Consider the following 15248-nt stretch of genomic DNA (forward strand, 5'->3'; position numbering starts at 1 on the left):
GAGTTGTATTTTGTAATTGTACCATTTTTAGATGCATATAATATATTGATTAACTTTTATTAACTTTATTTTAGGAGAGAATTGAAAATAAGCAGCTATTCCAGCATTAATTTTCACGTTATAAATTTACGCCGTTTACTATGCAGCATAAATAACATGTTAACTTTATTCTATGGGTTGGCACGATTACGGGGATACCAAATATGTAGAGGTTTTATATGTTTTTTCTACGTTTGCACAATAAAAACCCTTTTAGAAAAAAATTACTTGTTTTTGCATCGCCGCATTCCAAGAGCCGTAACATTTTTATTTTTCCGTCGATGTGGCCGTACGTGGGCTTGATTTTTGCGGGACAATGTGTAGTTTTTATTAGTACTATTTTGGGGTACATAGAACTTATAGATTAACTTTTATTTTATTTTTTATGGGGGGAATGGGAGAAAAGAGAGAATTTTGACGTTGTTTTTTGCGTTTTCTTTGGACGCCGTTCATCCGGTGGTTTAATTAATATGTTAATTTTATTGGTCAAGTTGTTACGATCGCGGGGATACCATATATGTGTATGTGTGATTTGTTTTGACCGTTTTACTAAATAAAACCACTTTTTGGGCCAAAAAAGTAGTTTTATTTGACTTTGAATGTAATTATTTTTTTTTTTTTTCACAAACTTTATTTAACTGTTTTACATTTATTTTTTTTGTCCCACCAGGGGACTTCACTATGCGATGTGCCGATCGCATATATAATGCTTTGGTATACTTCGTATACCAAAGCATTATTGCCTGTCAGTGTAAAACTGACAGGCAACCTGTTAGGTCATGCCTCCGGCATCGCCTAACAGGCAGATGCTGAAGGCAGACCTGGGGGTCTTTGTTAGACCCCCGGCTGTCATGGAAACCCGACGGCGACCCGCGATTTGTTTGCGGGGGCGCCGATCGGGTGACAGAGGGAGCTCCCCCCTCTGTCAAACACATTAAATGCCGCTGTCACTATTGACAGCGGCATTTAATGGGTTAAACTGCCGGAATCGGCGCGCGCTTCGATTCCGGCAGTTGCAGCAGGAGCCAGGCTGTGTAAAACAGCCGTGCTCCTGCCGCTGATCGCGTGGGTACAGTCTCAGTACCCGCGCCATCACAGGACGGATATATCCGTCCTCCTGCGCGAACTAGCAGCTGCTGAGGACGGATATATCCGTCCTTCGGCGTTAAGGAGTTAAACGTAGTTAGAACGTGATGTTTCTTCTGAAAACAGAAAGATCCTGTTCACCCCTTTATGTCATCCACTCATCTGTAAATAATTCTGTACTGTCTTTAAGCATAAGCCCTATTATGTTTGGGCTATTTTGGGTGGGCACGGAGGAGATGGCCGATTTGTATACACAGAAGCTATAAATAGGGAAAAGGGGGGGGGGGGGAGGAGGAAATCCTCCAGCTCACCATTAGTTGTGTCTGTAAACAGACAGCGCCCGGGATCCCGCACGGCCAGCGGTGAACAGGAAAAGAGAACCAAAATCCAGCGCTGAAAGTAAGTAAAATGGAACTCCTGTTCCAATTTTATTGGTAGTGTAACAAGTTAAAAATAACTTAACAGAGTAGTTCAGTAGCAAGGCAGAGTACAGAGATGGGTGGAGGGTGAAGGATCACAACATATTTCTTTGGTTAATTGTACCTACGCGTTTCTGACACGTCTCGTGTCCTTATTCATGGCATGCATGTAGACTCTGGATCCACTCCTGTCTTTGATTTCCGGTTTGCATCTTCAGGAGGAAGATTAATCATCAGCTGTGTCCCAAAAGGTCAAAACATCTGCCCGTCTGGTATGTATACTTTTATTTACGCAGAAGTGTATTATGTGTAACAATAGAAGTTTAATGTTATATTACTATGTTGTATTAGGAAAAACAACACTGGCATTTATAGGAACTAAATTCGTTCGTATGTTTTACTTGAGCAGTTCCTTCACGTTTTAAAATTGGTATACATGGAAGGATAATTGTGTTTGGAGCAGGTTAACAAATAGACAAAGATGATGATGATGATGGAGGAAATAGTAAAATCAGGAGAAGAATTTTGACTCCCTATGCTTTTGTGTCAAAAACAGCTGATGATTAATCTTCCCCCTGAAGATGCAAACCGGAAATGAGACAGGAGTGGATCCACAGTCTACATGCATGCGATGAATAAGGACACGAGACGCGTGGGCACAATTAACCAAAGAAATATGTTGTGATCCTTCACCCTCCACCCATCTCTGTACTCTGCCTTGCTACTGAACTACTCTGTTAGGTTCTTTTTAACTTGTTACACTACCAATAAAATTGGAACAGGAGTTCCATTTTACTTACTTTCAGCGCTGGATTTTGGTTCTCTTTTCCTGTTGTTCACCGCTGGCCGTGCGGGATCCCGGGCGCTGTCTGTTTACAGACACAACTAATGGTGAGCTAGGGGATTTCCTCCCCCCTTTTCCCTATTTATAGCTTGTGTGTACAGGATTTTGGTTCTCTTTCTTTTCCGGGTGTACACATACTTTAGGCCACATAGTGTATCCGATCCATATGTGTTTTTGACAAGAGGCATCAACCTAATAATCCTGTGGGGCTGTGTGACTGTGGCACATTTTGTAGCATTTTTTTCCTTCGATAAAAGGACCTAATTTGCTCATTTAAAACCAGATCACCTTAGAACAGCATTAGAAAAACCAAGATAGAATTTTATTGTCCAAAATCCAGATACTGAGGTACGAAGAGAAATTGATCTGTACAAACAGCATTAAATACAATCCAAAAATAAAGACCAGAGTTTGTTTTCGGAGAGGTGTAATTGGGGGAAGCAGAAGAAACCTTGTCTCCTGCATGGCATAGAACTCATTTCCAGGGACATGGAACACACATTAAAACTATTGCAAAAGGCTCAATAGAGTCCAATTCAGTGAATGCAACAGGTAAAGTTCATTAAAAGCTCTGTCCCAATGATGACAGAGAAAGGAGCAGCATGGGTCACAAAGGCATCTTATTGCCTTCTATGCTGATTTTAACTGCGTGGCCAAAGCGGTTTTTCTTCCGGATATCTGTGAATTTCCTCATTTGTTTGTCCAATCGGCTCACACCTTTCTTTGCACTTCCCTGGAAAGAGAAAGGCGATTTAATGCTTAAGCACAATCATGTCTGGATTAATGAGTTAGGCAACCAATGGTTATAAAAACTTTTAAGACGCAAAATAAAAAAACAAAAAAACACAAACGAGTAAGAAATCTGGTTTTGTAGCATTTTGTTGTGCATGGATATTTAAAAGCCACAACATTCAGACTTGACCACCTACTGCCAACAGTAACATGTCTCCTTGTAAGGGCAGATTCAGACGAACGTTGCGTTTTGCGAGCGCAAAAAAATTTGACAGCTGCGTGCCATCCGTGTATGATGCGCGGCTGCGTGATTTTCGCGCAGCCGCCATAATAGAGATAAGGCTAGTCGACGCCCGTCACTGTCCAAGGTGCTGAAAGAGCTAACTGATCGGCAGTAACTCTTTCAGCACCCTCGACAGTGAATGCCGAACACAATATCGAGAAACCTGTTAAAAAAAAAGAAAAAGTTTGTACTTACCGAGAACTTCCCGGCCGTTGCCTTGGTGACGCGTCCTTGGTGACGCGCCTCTCTTGACATCGGGCCCCACCTCCCTGGATGACGCGGCAGTCCATGTGACCGCTGCAGCCTGTGCTTGGCTGGAGCTGTCACTTGGACTGAATTGTCATCCCGGGAGGTCAGACTGGAGGAAGAAGCCGGGAGTTATCGGTAAGTCAGAACTTCGTTTTTTTTTACAGGTTCATGTTTATTGGGATCGGTGGTCACTGTCCATGGTGCTGAAACAGTTTAACTCTTTCAGCACCCTGGACAGTGACTATCTCCTGACGTCGCGTACCGGAAATTTTTTTTGCCGGGTTCGGCCAAAACGTGTTCGGCCGAACCCGGTGAAGTTCGGTTCGATTGTCCGGGTTCGCTCATCTCAAAGACACTCCATTTGGATGTTTGGAAACAGAAAAGCACGTGGTGCTTTTCTGGTTACATTCATCCTTTTGACAGCTGGTGCGCTGTTTCAGTCGGTTCGCACGGAAGTGCTTCCGTGCGACCTGCGCGGTTTTCACGCACCCATTGACTTCAATGGGTGCGTCATGCGCGAAATACGCGGAGATATTGAACATGTCGCGCTTTTTGCGCAGCTGACAAACGCTGCGCAAAAAGCACGGACTGTCTGTACTGCCCCATAGACTTGTATTGGTCTGTGCGTGGCCCGCACGGACCGAATACACGTTCGTGTGAATCCCCCATAAGTATCAGATCCCAGGAGACCCACTTACACTGTACAGGGTGTGTACACCATTATTGAGTAGAAAGAGCATGCACATACCCTATGAGATCACACGAATCATTAATAAACCTTTGAAAATACTAATTTGCCATTTGCCAGTCTAAGACTCTCTGAAAGCTTCTGAAAGAAATGCAGAAATCTTGCAGAGAAATTGTGAACCGATCTCCTCCTGGTCCCCTTAATCTTAAACTGGGGGTCGACAGAGTACAAATATAAACTTGCCTAATCCAATGCAGACGGAGGCAAAAACAAATCTGGCTAGGGACATGAGATTTTTGTCATATCTTATTTTATACAGTCCTCCAATGTCCTAATCCTTCAGTACCTGTTTGACATATACTAAGAGTGGTGGGGAAGGGGAAGAAAACAAAGAACTGTTAAGACACATTGAAACCCCTTTTCTTTATTTTAAACCTTTGCACAAAGACACAAAATAGGTTTAAAAGGGAAGAAGTCATGATGCCATTAGTATTCTCTTTTTTCTTTAAGGCGTCATGCACACAACCGTAGTTTTGTGGCCGTATACTATTCGCAATTGCGGATAGTATAGAACACATGCTATGCCACGGGTCAATGCACACAACCCTGGTTTCCATGGTCCGTGGCTTGCTCGGAACCTGGACCGCAAAAAATAAATAGGACAGGTCATTCATTATATGGTCTGCAATTGCGGTCCGGGCTCATTGAAGTCCATGCACATCTTGTGAGTGCATGGTCCGTGGTTGCGGACGGCCTGCAGATGACACTCTGCGGCCCCTCCGTGCCGTAATCACGGGCCGTGTGCAGGAGGCCTAAAATCAGCAATCCATGGAGTAGACAATGTAACAAAGCGACTTTGCCTTTAGTTTCTCAAATCATGCCTCATTTTAGAGAAAATGTTAGATGTAGAAGTCAGAGAAGCAAACCGTACATGCACAGCACACCAATTATCACACTGGGGCAGAGGTTAATGGAGTATACCTCACAAAAATTTCCCAGTATCACAAGGGCATTCTATTGCCATCAATGCTGAATTTGACACCACGAGTGGTTTTAGTGAGCCTTCTCTGCTCAGCAAATCGTCTTTTGTGCTTTTCCAAACGAGTTACGCCTTTCCGAAGGCCTCCAAACTGAATCCAAGAATATTGTGACAGAACAGAAATATATAAAAAAAAAAAAAAAGAAGGAGAAAAGAAGAAGGAGAAAAGAAGAACACAGAAGGGTAGCAGTGTAAGAGAAGGGAGGAAAATGTAAGCAGAAAGTTAGAAAGACCTAGACTATGTTCACATGGTGGATTTTGCTTGTCGGGTACCGCCGCAGGATTCTTTTGTCCGCTAGCTGAAAAAAAATAAAAATGAGCTGGCAGGAAAGATTTTGAAATGCCAGCGTTTGACACCTTTTTTTTTTCCTCGCATTTTCGAGGTTCAGAGGCAAAAACCGCTCCAAAAAGTGACTGCAGTTTTTTTTTTCCCCGCGAGCACTCTTAAGTGTCCGGGAAAGAGAAAACGCCTCTGCCTCCGACTGAAATCAATGGAGGGGGGGGGGTGGCAATTTATGCAGTTTTTAGTGCTAATTCGGACGCTGTGTGAACTGACCCTTAAACGAATATTAATGGGCAGAGATCAAAGTAAATAAAACAAGACAATCTGTTCAATGTAGAGATCACCAAATACATAGAACGTAACCAATCCTACAACTTACCCGAGAGGATTCCATCTCCACATTCCATTTTGGACGGACAACATAATCCTTGTTAGAGGGCAGAGGAACTCTAGCACGAGCACAAAAACCTGGGTCACCCGGACGCAAAGCCCTAAACAAAAATGAAATGATTTTAAAAATATCTACTAATACATTCAACCACCCAAATTTCAGACATATAAACGTGCATGTACTTCAAAGCTTTGTGCCACAAAAAAAACCAACTATTTGTAAGGACGCATTCAGCAATGTAACAAATACAGGAGCAACAGCAGATTTGCTCTTATTTGATGGAATAATACATACAAGCTTGGTCTAATGAAATGATAGAACTGTTCATAGTGTTGGCATTCCACATTTAACCCCTTCCCTCTTTAGCCACTTTTGACCTTCCTGACAGAGCCTCATTTTTCAAATCTGACATGTTTCACTTTATGTGGTAATAACGTTGAAATGCTTTCACCTATCCGGGCGATTCGGAGATTGTTTTCTCGTGACACATTGGACTTTAAGATAGTGGTAAAATTTGGTCGATACATTCAGTATTTAATTGTGAAAAACACGAAAATATAGTGAAAAATTGCAAAAATTTGCATTTTTCTCAATTTAAATGTATCTGCTTGTAAGACATCCAGTTATACCACACAAAATTGTTGCTAATTAACATCCCCCATATGTCTACTTTAGATTGGCATCGTTTTTTGAACATCCTTTTATTTTTCTATGACATCACAAGGCTTAGAACTTTAGCAGCAATTTCTCACATTTTCAAGAAAATTTCAAAAGGCTATTTTTACAGGGGCCAGTGCAGTTGTGAAGTGGCTTTGAGGGCCTTATATATTAGAAACCCCCAAAAAGTCACCCCATTTTAAAAACTTCACCCCTCAAAGTATTCAAAACAGCATTTAGAAAATGTCTTAACCCTTTACACATTTCACAGGAATTAAAGCAAAGTAGAGATGAAATTTACAAATTTCATATTTTTTTGCAGAAATAAATTTTTAATACAATTTTTTTTATAACACAGAAGGTTTTACCAGAGAAATGCAACTCAATATTTGTTGCTCAGTTTCTGCAGTTTTAGGAAATATCCCACATGTGGCCGTAGCGTGCTACTGGACTGAAGCACCGGCCTGAGAAGCAAAGGAGCACCTAGTGGATTTTGGGGCCTTATTTTTGTTAGAATATATTTTAGGCACCATGTCAGGTTTGAAGGACTCTTGCGGTGCCAAAACAGTGAAAATCCCCCAAAAGTGACCCCATCTGGGAAACTAGACACCTCAAGGAAATTATCTAGGGGTGTAGTGAGCATTTTGACCGCACAGGTTTTTTTACAGAAATTATTGGAAGTAGGCCGTGAAAATTAAAATCAACATTTCTTCAAAGAAAATGTAGGTTTAGCGATTTTTTTTCTCATTTCCACAAGGACTAAAGGAGAAAAAGCACCGTAAAATTTGTAAAGCAATTTCTCCCGAGTAAAACAATACCCCACATCTGGTAATAAATGGATATTTGGACACACGGCAGGGCTGAGAAGGGAAAGAGCGCCGTTTGGCTTTTGGAGCTCAAGTTTAGCAGGAATGGTTTGCGGAGGCCATGTCACATTTACAAAGCCCCTGAGGGGACAAAACAGTGGAAACCCCCCACAAGTGACCCCATTTCGGAAACTACACCCATTGAGGAAATTATCTAGGGGTATAGTGAGAGATTTGACCCCACAGTTTTTTTGCAGAAAATATTGGAAGTAGGCCCTGAAAATAATAATCTACATTTTTTCAAAAAAAATCTAGGTTTAGCTAATTTTTTCTCATTTCCAGAAGGACTGAAGGAGAAAAAGCACCACAAAATTTGTAAAGCAAATTCTCCCGAGTAAAACAATACCCCACATGTGGTAATAAACGGCTGTTTGGACACACAGCAGGGCTTAGAAGGGAAACAGCACTATTTGGCTTTTTGAGATCACATTTAGCAGGAATGGTTTGCGGAGGCCATGTCACATTTGCAAAGCCCCTGAGGGGACAAAACAATGAAAACGCCCAAAAAGGGACTCCATTTAGGAAACTACACCTCTTGAGGAATTCATCTAGGGGTGTAGTAAGCATTTTGACCCCACAGACGTTTCATAGAATTTATTAGAATTAGGCAGTGAAAATAAAAACAGTCCTTTTTCTTCAATAAGACGTAGCTTTAGCGCAAATTTTTTCATTTTCTCAACAAATAAAGGAAAAAAAGAACCCAAAATTTGTAAAGCAATTTCTCCCGAGTACGGCAATACCCCATATGTGGTCATAAACTGCTGTTTGGGCAAACGGCAGGGCTCAGAAGGAAAGGACCGCCATTTGGAGTGCAGATGTTGCTGGATTGGTTTCTGGGCGCCTGTGGGCCCAAAACAGTGGAAACCCCCCAGAAGTGACCCCATTTTGGAAACGACACCCCTCAATGCATTTACCAAGGGGTGTAGTAAGCATTTTAACCCTGCAGGTGTTTTGTAGAAATTAGTGTTCACTCGATGTTGCAGAGTGAAAATGGGATTTTCTTCCATAGATATGCCAATATGTGGTGCCCGGCTTGTGTCACCATAACAAGACAGCCCTCTAATTATTATGCGGTGTTTCCCGGTTTTAGAAACACCCTACATGTGGCCCTAATCTTTTGCCTGGACATATGACAGGGCTCAGGAGTGAAGAGTACCATGCGGAGTGGAGGCCTAATTTGGCGATTTACAAAGTATTGGTTCACAACTGCAGAGGCTCAGATGTGAAATAATAAAAAGAAACCCCTGAGAAGTGACCCCATTATGGAAACTGCACCCCTCAAGGCATTTATTAAGGGGTGTAGTGAGCATTTTCACCCCACAGGTCTTTTCCATAAATGAATGCGCTGTGGATGGTGCAAATTAAAAATTTATATTTTTCCCTAGATATGCCATTCAGTGGCAAATATGTCGTGCCCAGCTTATGACGCTGGAGACACACACCCCAAAAATTGCTAAAAGGGTTGTCCCGGGTATGACGATGCCATATATGTGGAAGGAAACTGCTGTTTGGGCACGCTGTAGGGTTCAGAGCCGAGGGAGCACCATTTGGCTTTTGGAGAGCGGATTTTGCTTGGTACTAAATTAGTTTGAGTATTGCTGGTGTTTTATAATGTGGGGGTACATGTAAGCGGGGCGGAGTATATAAGGGGCATAGTCAGGTGGTATGAATTTTTTTTTATAATCCATAGATGTGTGTTACGCTGTGAAGCAATCCTTTCCGCACAGGCCAGTGTCGCACTGATAAATGGCGTCCTTTATTATCCCCCTTTTGGTCCACACTCTGCACCTTTGTAGTTTGAGGAATTTTGCTAGGAAGTGTTGTCCTGGTATAATACGGGCACCGTCGCTTCCAGCGGATATGTTTGGGCCCTCCCTTTCCTGGTTCCCTAATTTTAGGTCCTTGATAAATCGCCTCTTCAAACAGAAGAAATGTTCCCCTCGGGCACAACTGCATATTTTTTTATTTCCTGACTTATTGGAGCCATAACTAATTTTATTTTTCATAGACGTAGCGGTATGAGGGCTGGTTTGTTGCGGGATGAGCTGTAGTTATTATTGGTACCATGTTGGGGTACATGTGACTTTTTGATCACCTTTTATCCTATTTTTTGGGATGCCACGTAAACAAAAAAATGCAATTCTGGCACAGCTTTTTTCGGGTTTTTTTATACAGCGTTCACCACGCGTTATAAACTACATGTTAACTTTATTCTGTGGGTCAGTACGATTCTGGCGATACCTAATTTATAGCACTTTTTTATGTTTTACAACTTTTTTCACAATAAAATTACTTTTGTAAAAAGAATGTATTTTTTTTCTGTCGCAAAGTTGTGAGAACCATAACGTTTTAATTTTTTTGTCGACGGAGGTGTGTGAGGGCTTGTTTTTTGCGGGACGAGCTATAGTTTTTATAGGTACCATTTTTGGATACGTGCGACTTTTTGATCACTTTTTATTCTAATATTTGTAGGGCAAAGTGACTAAAAAACAGAAACTCTGGTAACGTTTTTTACGTTTTTTTTTACGCTGTTCACCGCGTGCAATAAATAATACAATATTTTGATACCTCAGGTCGTTACGGTCGTGGCGATACCAAATACATATGGTTTATTATTATTTTTCAATAATAAAGGACTTGATAAGAGTAAAAGGGGGATTGTGTTTTATTTGATTACTTGAAACTTTTATTGTTTTCAAACTTTTATTATTTGCACTTTTTTTTACACTTTTTTATACTTTTTTTTACACTTTTTCTCAAGTCCCACTAGGGGACTTGAAGGTCCAACGGTCAGATTTTTTTTTTTCTAATACATTGCACTACTTATGTAGTGCAATGTATTAGATCTGTCAGTCATTCACTGACAGCAAGCCGATTAGGCTTCGCCTCCCGGCGGGGCCTAATAGGCTTCCGTAATGGCAGAGCAGGAGACCATTGTGTCTCCTGTTGCCATAACAGCAGTCGCCAGTCCCGATTGCCTGTCAGGGCTGGCGATCTGCTAGTAACCGCTACGATGCAGCAATCGCTTTCGATTGCTGCATCGAAGGGGTTAATGGCAGGGATCGGAGCTAGCTCCCGTTCCTGCCGTTACAGGTGGATGTCAGCTGTACAGTACAGCTGACTTCCACCGCTGATGACGCCGGATCAGCTCCTGACCCGGCGCCATCTTGCCGGCAGCTACGGAAGCCGATCAGGCTCCGCCGCCGGGCGGATCTTGACCGGCTTCGGTGCTAGGCAGACCGGGAGGCCAGTATTAGGCCTCCGGTTGCCATTGCAGCCACCGGAACCCCGGCAATTTCATTACTGGGGTTCCGATGAGCTGCAAACACCTTAAGTGCAGCGATCGCGTTTGAGCGCTGCACTTAAGGGGTTAATGGCGGGGATCGAAGCTAATTTCGGTCCCCGCCGTTACAGTCGGATGTCAGCTGTAAGATACAGCTGAGATCCGGTGATGATGGCACCGACTCAGTTTCTGAGCCGGTGCCAAACATTTGACGTACATGTACGGCATTTTGCGGGAAGTCAATGCTTTCCATGACGTACATGTACGTCAAATGTCGGGAAGGGGTTAAAGAATCTAAAAAAAGATTTGGATCAAATAAATCACATCTGACTCTTAAGTAGTACATACTTCTCTTCTCCAGTCAAAACTTTGTCCAGGTCCCTACGTGGTGTCTGACCTCCCGAGCTAAGGAAAAGCAAAGATTAAAAAGTGGAAAACAAGTATACTTTCACTATCTACAATGAAGGCAATCAAATGAATTGTAATCATTGCGCTATAGCACCTGACATTGTTTTATCAAACGTCTTCAATAGAGAAATAAAGAAGTGTGTTTCCTATATAAGAGTTAGAAATACATGCAATGTTTACTTCAATAGAGTGCAACTATCTATAGAAATACATACATTTGTATCATTTTTTTTATAAGTAGGTAGATACGGAGTCATGTTTTAAAACACTTTAAAGGTTTGAACATTTACTTGGTAGCCACTCACAGGTGACAGAGAGATAGTTTTCTACCTTCTGGAAGACAGATATTTTGCATACTTTTTCACAAGAAACATTGCCCTACAGCTGGATTACTGCAAGGAGCATTCATACCATCCGGGGGGAAATATTTTACAAGCAAATGGATTTCCTTTCCATTCTTATTGTTTAAAGATATGCACATTTTCAGTTCAGATTTCTTAAAGAGACACTGTCACCACATTCTAAGTGCCAAGGAGATGGGCACTGTAATGTAGGTGACAGCAGTGCTTTTTATTTAGAAAAACGATCTATTTTCACGACATTAGGAGCGATTTTAGCTTTATGCTAATTCACTTCTTAATGCCCAAGTGGGCGTATTTTTACTTTAGACCAAGTGGGCGTTGTACAGAGGAGTGTATTACGCTGACCAATCAGCGTCATGCACTTCTCTCCATTCATTTAGACAGCGCATAGTGACACTGGGTTGTTCACGACGTGCTGTCTTATACTGACATATTAATGTTACTGAAGTGATTAGACGGTTACTAGACATTCCTTCCAGACAGGACAGGATGTCTATTCACAATCCCTGCACTTTGTTAACGTTTGTTTGGTACTTACAGCAGAGCAAGCGTAATCTCGCGAGATGTCGCTGTAAATGACAGGTTACAGCGAGATGTCGCTGTAAATGACAGGTTACAGCGAGATTACGCTTTGCTCTGCTGTAAGCACCAAACAAACGTTAACAAAGTGCAGGGATTGTGAATAGACATCCCGTCCTGTCTGGAAGGAATGTCTAGTCACGGTCTAATCACTTCAGTAACGCTAATATGTCAGTGTAAGACAGCACATCGTGAACAACCCAGTGTCACTATGCGCTGTCTAAATGAATGGAGAGAAGTGCATGATGCTGATTGGTCAGCGTCATACACTCCTCTGTACAACTCCCACTTGGTCTAAAGTAAAAACACGCCCACTTGGGCATTAAGAAGCTAATTAGCATAAAGCTAAAATCACTCCTAATGTGGTGAAAATATAGTTTTTCTAAATAAAAAGCACTGCTGTCACCTACATTATAGCGCCCACCTCCTTATGTAGGAGATAGGGCACTTATAATGTGGTGACAAAGTCTCTAACATAGAATATACCTGCTCATTCTTCTACGCTGCGGCATCTGTTCCAGATCCCTTTGTTCTCGCTCTTCTCTTGTCATTCCTTTGTAGTTGGAGGTCAACCCAAAAATAGGTCGTGACCATTCATCTGTAGGTGTTAGAGTCAGACAATGTAGCTGCAGCTAAGTAAATTACATACAAAACCTGCACCAAAACAAAGTTACTTATCAAAAAACAAAACATACTGCAAAGACAAAAAAAACATCCTAAATCCCTTTTTGTGGTTACATATAAAAAAAGACCTTAAAAAGGTATTTTTTTATTTTTATAAAAATCAATGCAACGTTTCTCTATTAATATATTAGTGCACTCTGACTCTGCTTTTCTTGATAATAAAAGGTGTTTAGTAACATTAGTGAGGTTGGTTTATCTAAGTATCGTATTTTTCGGACTATAAGACGCACCTGACCATAAGACACACCCAGGTTTTAGACAACAGAAAATAGGGAAAAAATTATTTCTTAAATTAATTAATTCTGTTTCACCACATTCTGAGAGCCAACTTTTTTTTAATTTTTTTTTCATCGATTGAGCGGTGTGAGGGCTTATTTTTTGCAGGTCGAGCTGTCGTTTTATTGGCACCATTTTTTGATCACTTTTTTCTTTATTTCATAGTTTAAGCACTAAGGTCACCAAAAAACTATTTATGTTTTACATTTTTAAACCCACCGTGCGAGTTAAATAAATGGTATTGTTTAATAGATCAGACTTTTACGGACTCAGCGATACCAAATTATTTTATTTTTTACATTGTGCTTGGGGAAAGTTTTTTTTAAACTTTTAATGTATTTTTTTTATTACACTCCTGAAAATGTATCGAACATTTTTTTTTTTTACACCTTTTATTAGTTCTCCTAGGGGACTTGAACCAGCGGCTACTTGGTTACATGTTGAGTACCCGGTTTCCCTAACGCCCATAGTAGTGAATGGCAGTTACTACTGTTCAGTTCTATGGGAGTTACGTAAACAGCGTAGCTCCGCGAGTTACGTTGTTTCAGTAACTCCACATGCACTCAGGTGGCTGGGAGAGCACAGAAAGCAAGAACGGGGTTTAGGGGGCCTCGTTCTAGAGATAGGTGCAGGTCCTGCGTCTATCTGACATTTATGACCTATCCTGTGGATAGGTCATAAATGTCCTTCATAGAAAAACCCCTATAAATGCCACGGTCGCTATTGACCACGGCATTTAACTAGTTAAAGGGGTTTGCCATAAAACACATTTATCCCCTATCCACAGAATAGGGGCTACATGTGAGATCGCTGGGGGTCTGACCGCTGGGACCCCCAGCAATAAGGAGATCAGGGGAGCGAAAGTCACCCAAAGCGCTACATGAGAAGCCTGGACTTCCGGGTTCTGTGTCCAGCTTATCTGTTCCGCATGCGCAGAAGAATCCCATTGATCTCTATGAAGCTGCCGGACACAGAACGCGGAAGTCACAGCTTCTCATGCAGCGCTCCTGGTAACTTTCGTTCCCCTTATCGTTCACACATGTATCCCCCTTTAAACAGCCGGGAACCGCGAAATTGCTGTTCCTGGCCGTTAGAGCAGTGTGTCAGAAGCAGACACCTGCAGTGCATGGAGCGGGCTCAGCAGTGCGTGAGCCCGCTCCATACATCATCCCCCTCCAGCTCCATGATGTGCCGGCACGTCATGGGTCGGGAAGGGGTTAAGTAATGAAGCGGTCATGGCGCCAGGTGATGCCAGGTCCCTTGACTGCGGACTATAAGACGCAGGGACTTTTTAGCAATATTTATTCTTGCTAAAAACTGCGTCTTATAGTCCGAAAAATACGGTATGTTCTTTCCTCTTCTCTCCCTGTGTTTCTCCTCCCTGCATGACCTGCTTTTGTCCCAGCATGCAATGTGCCTGCAGCAGTGAACTTGCTCCACCTACTCCACCCAGCTCTACTAATGGAGCAATCTCCATCTCCATTTTAGTGCTCTCATTCTATTACTGAGAGCACAAGCAAAAAGCACAGGATATTTTCATTGTGAAACACTCACCCTATCCCTATATGATGGAAAGTAAAGCTTTATTTTTAGAATTATAAGATTTCTGAATATATATATTTTCTGGCATGGTTTTTCACTTTTTTTTTTGCGGTGATCACCGTGCGGGAAAAATATTCTAGTTTTATAGTTTGGGTCGTTACGAACTTGGCTATACCAAATGTGTACTTGAACGGTTTCATTTCTTTCCCCTATAATAAACGACTTATAGCAAGAAAAAAAAGCATTTTTTGTTTTTGAAACTTAAACAGAACATTTTTGTTCCATTTTTTTTTTTAACGTTATACTTTTTTTTTATTTTTTTTACTTGAAGACCTGCAGCACTGGTAGCTGCTAAAATACGAGAGTCACACTGGCAGGAAGCCTATGGCTCTATTCACACAACAGGGTCCAAGTGTCGGCCGATAAAAACGGTTGTTTTGCATCCGTTCAGTTTCTGTACCTGGCCGTGTTTCCGTTTTTATAGGCAGATTGTGACCCGTTCTGCATCCATTTTTTCCTCTGTCCGTTTTAAAAACGG

General features: G+C 41.7%; 1 protein-coding gene across 2 annotated transcripts in view; it reads right to left on the reverse strand.

The window, feature by feature from the left end:
* Positions 1–2688: 2688 nt before the first annotated feature.
* Positions 2689–15248, reverse strand: part of IWS1 (interacts with SUPT6H, CTD assembly factor 1) — a 64797-nt gene continuing 52237 nt past the window's right edge. For both annotated transcript variants that reach the window (XM_075861399.1, XM_075861398.1), the window contains exons 11-14: positions 12695–12806; positions 11208–11264; positions 6042–6153; positions 2689–3121 (exon numbers count right to left, since the gene is read on the reverse strand). In XM_075861399.1, coding sequence (XP_075717514.1) covers positions 2996–3121; positions 6042–6153; positions 11208–11264; positions 12695–12806 — 407 coding nt within the window. In that variant the 3' untranslated portion in view covers positions 2689–2995. The remainder of the gene's footprint in view (positions 3122–6041; positions 6154–11207; positions 11265–12694; positions 12807–15248) is intronic.

This window comes from Rhinoderma darwinii, chromosome 4, assembly GCF_050947455.1.
Source record: "Rhinoderma darwinii isolate aRhiDar2 chromosome 4, aRhiDar2.hap1, whole genome shotgun sequence".
NCBI lineage: Eukaryota > Metazoa > Chordata > Amphibia > Anura > Rhinodermatidae > Rhinoderma > Rhinoderma darwinii.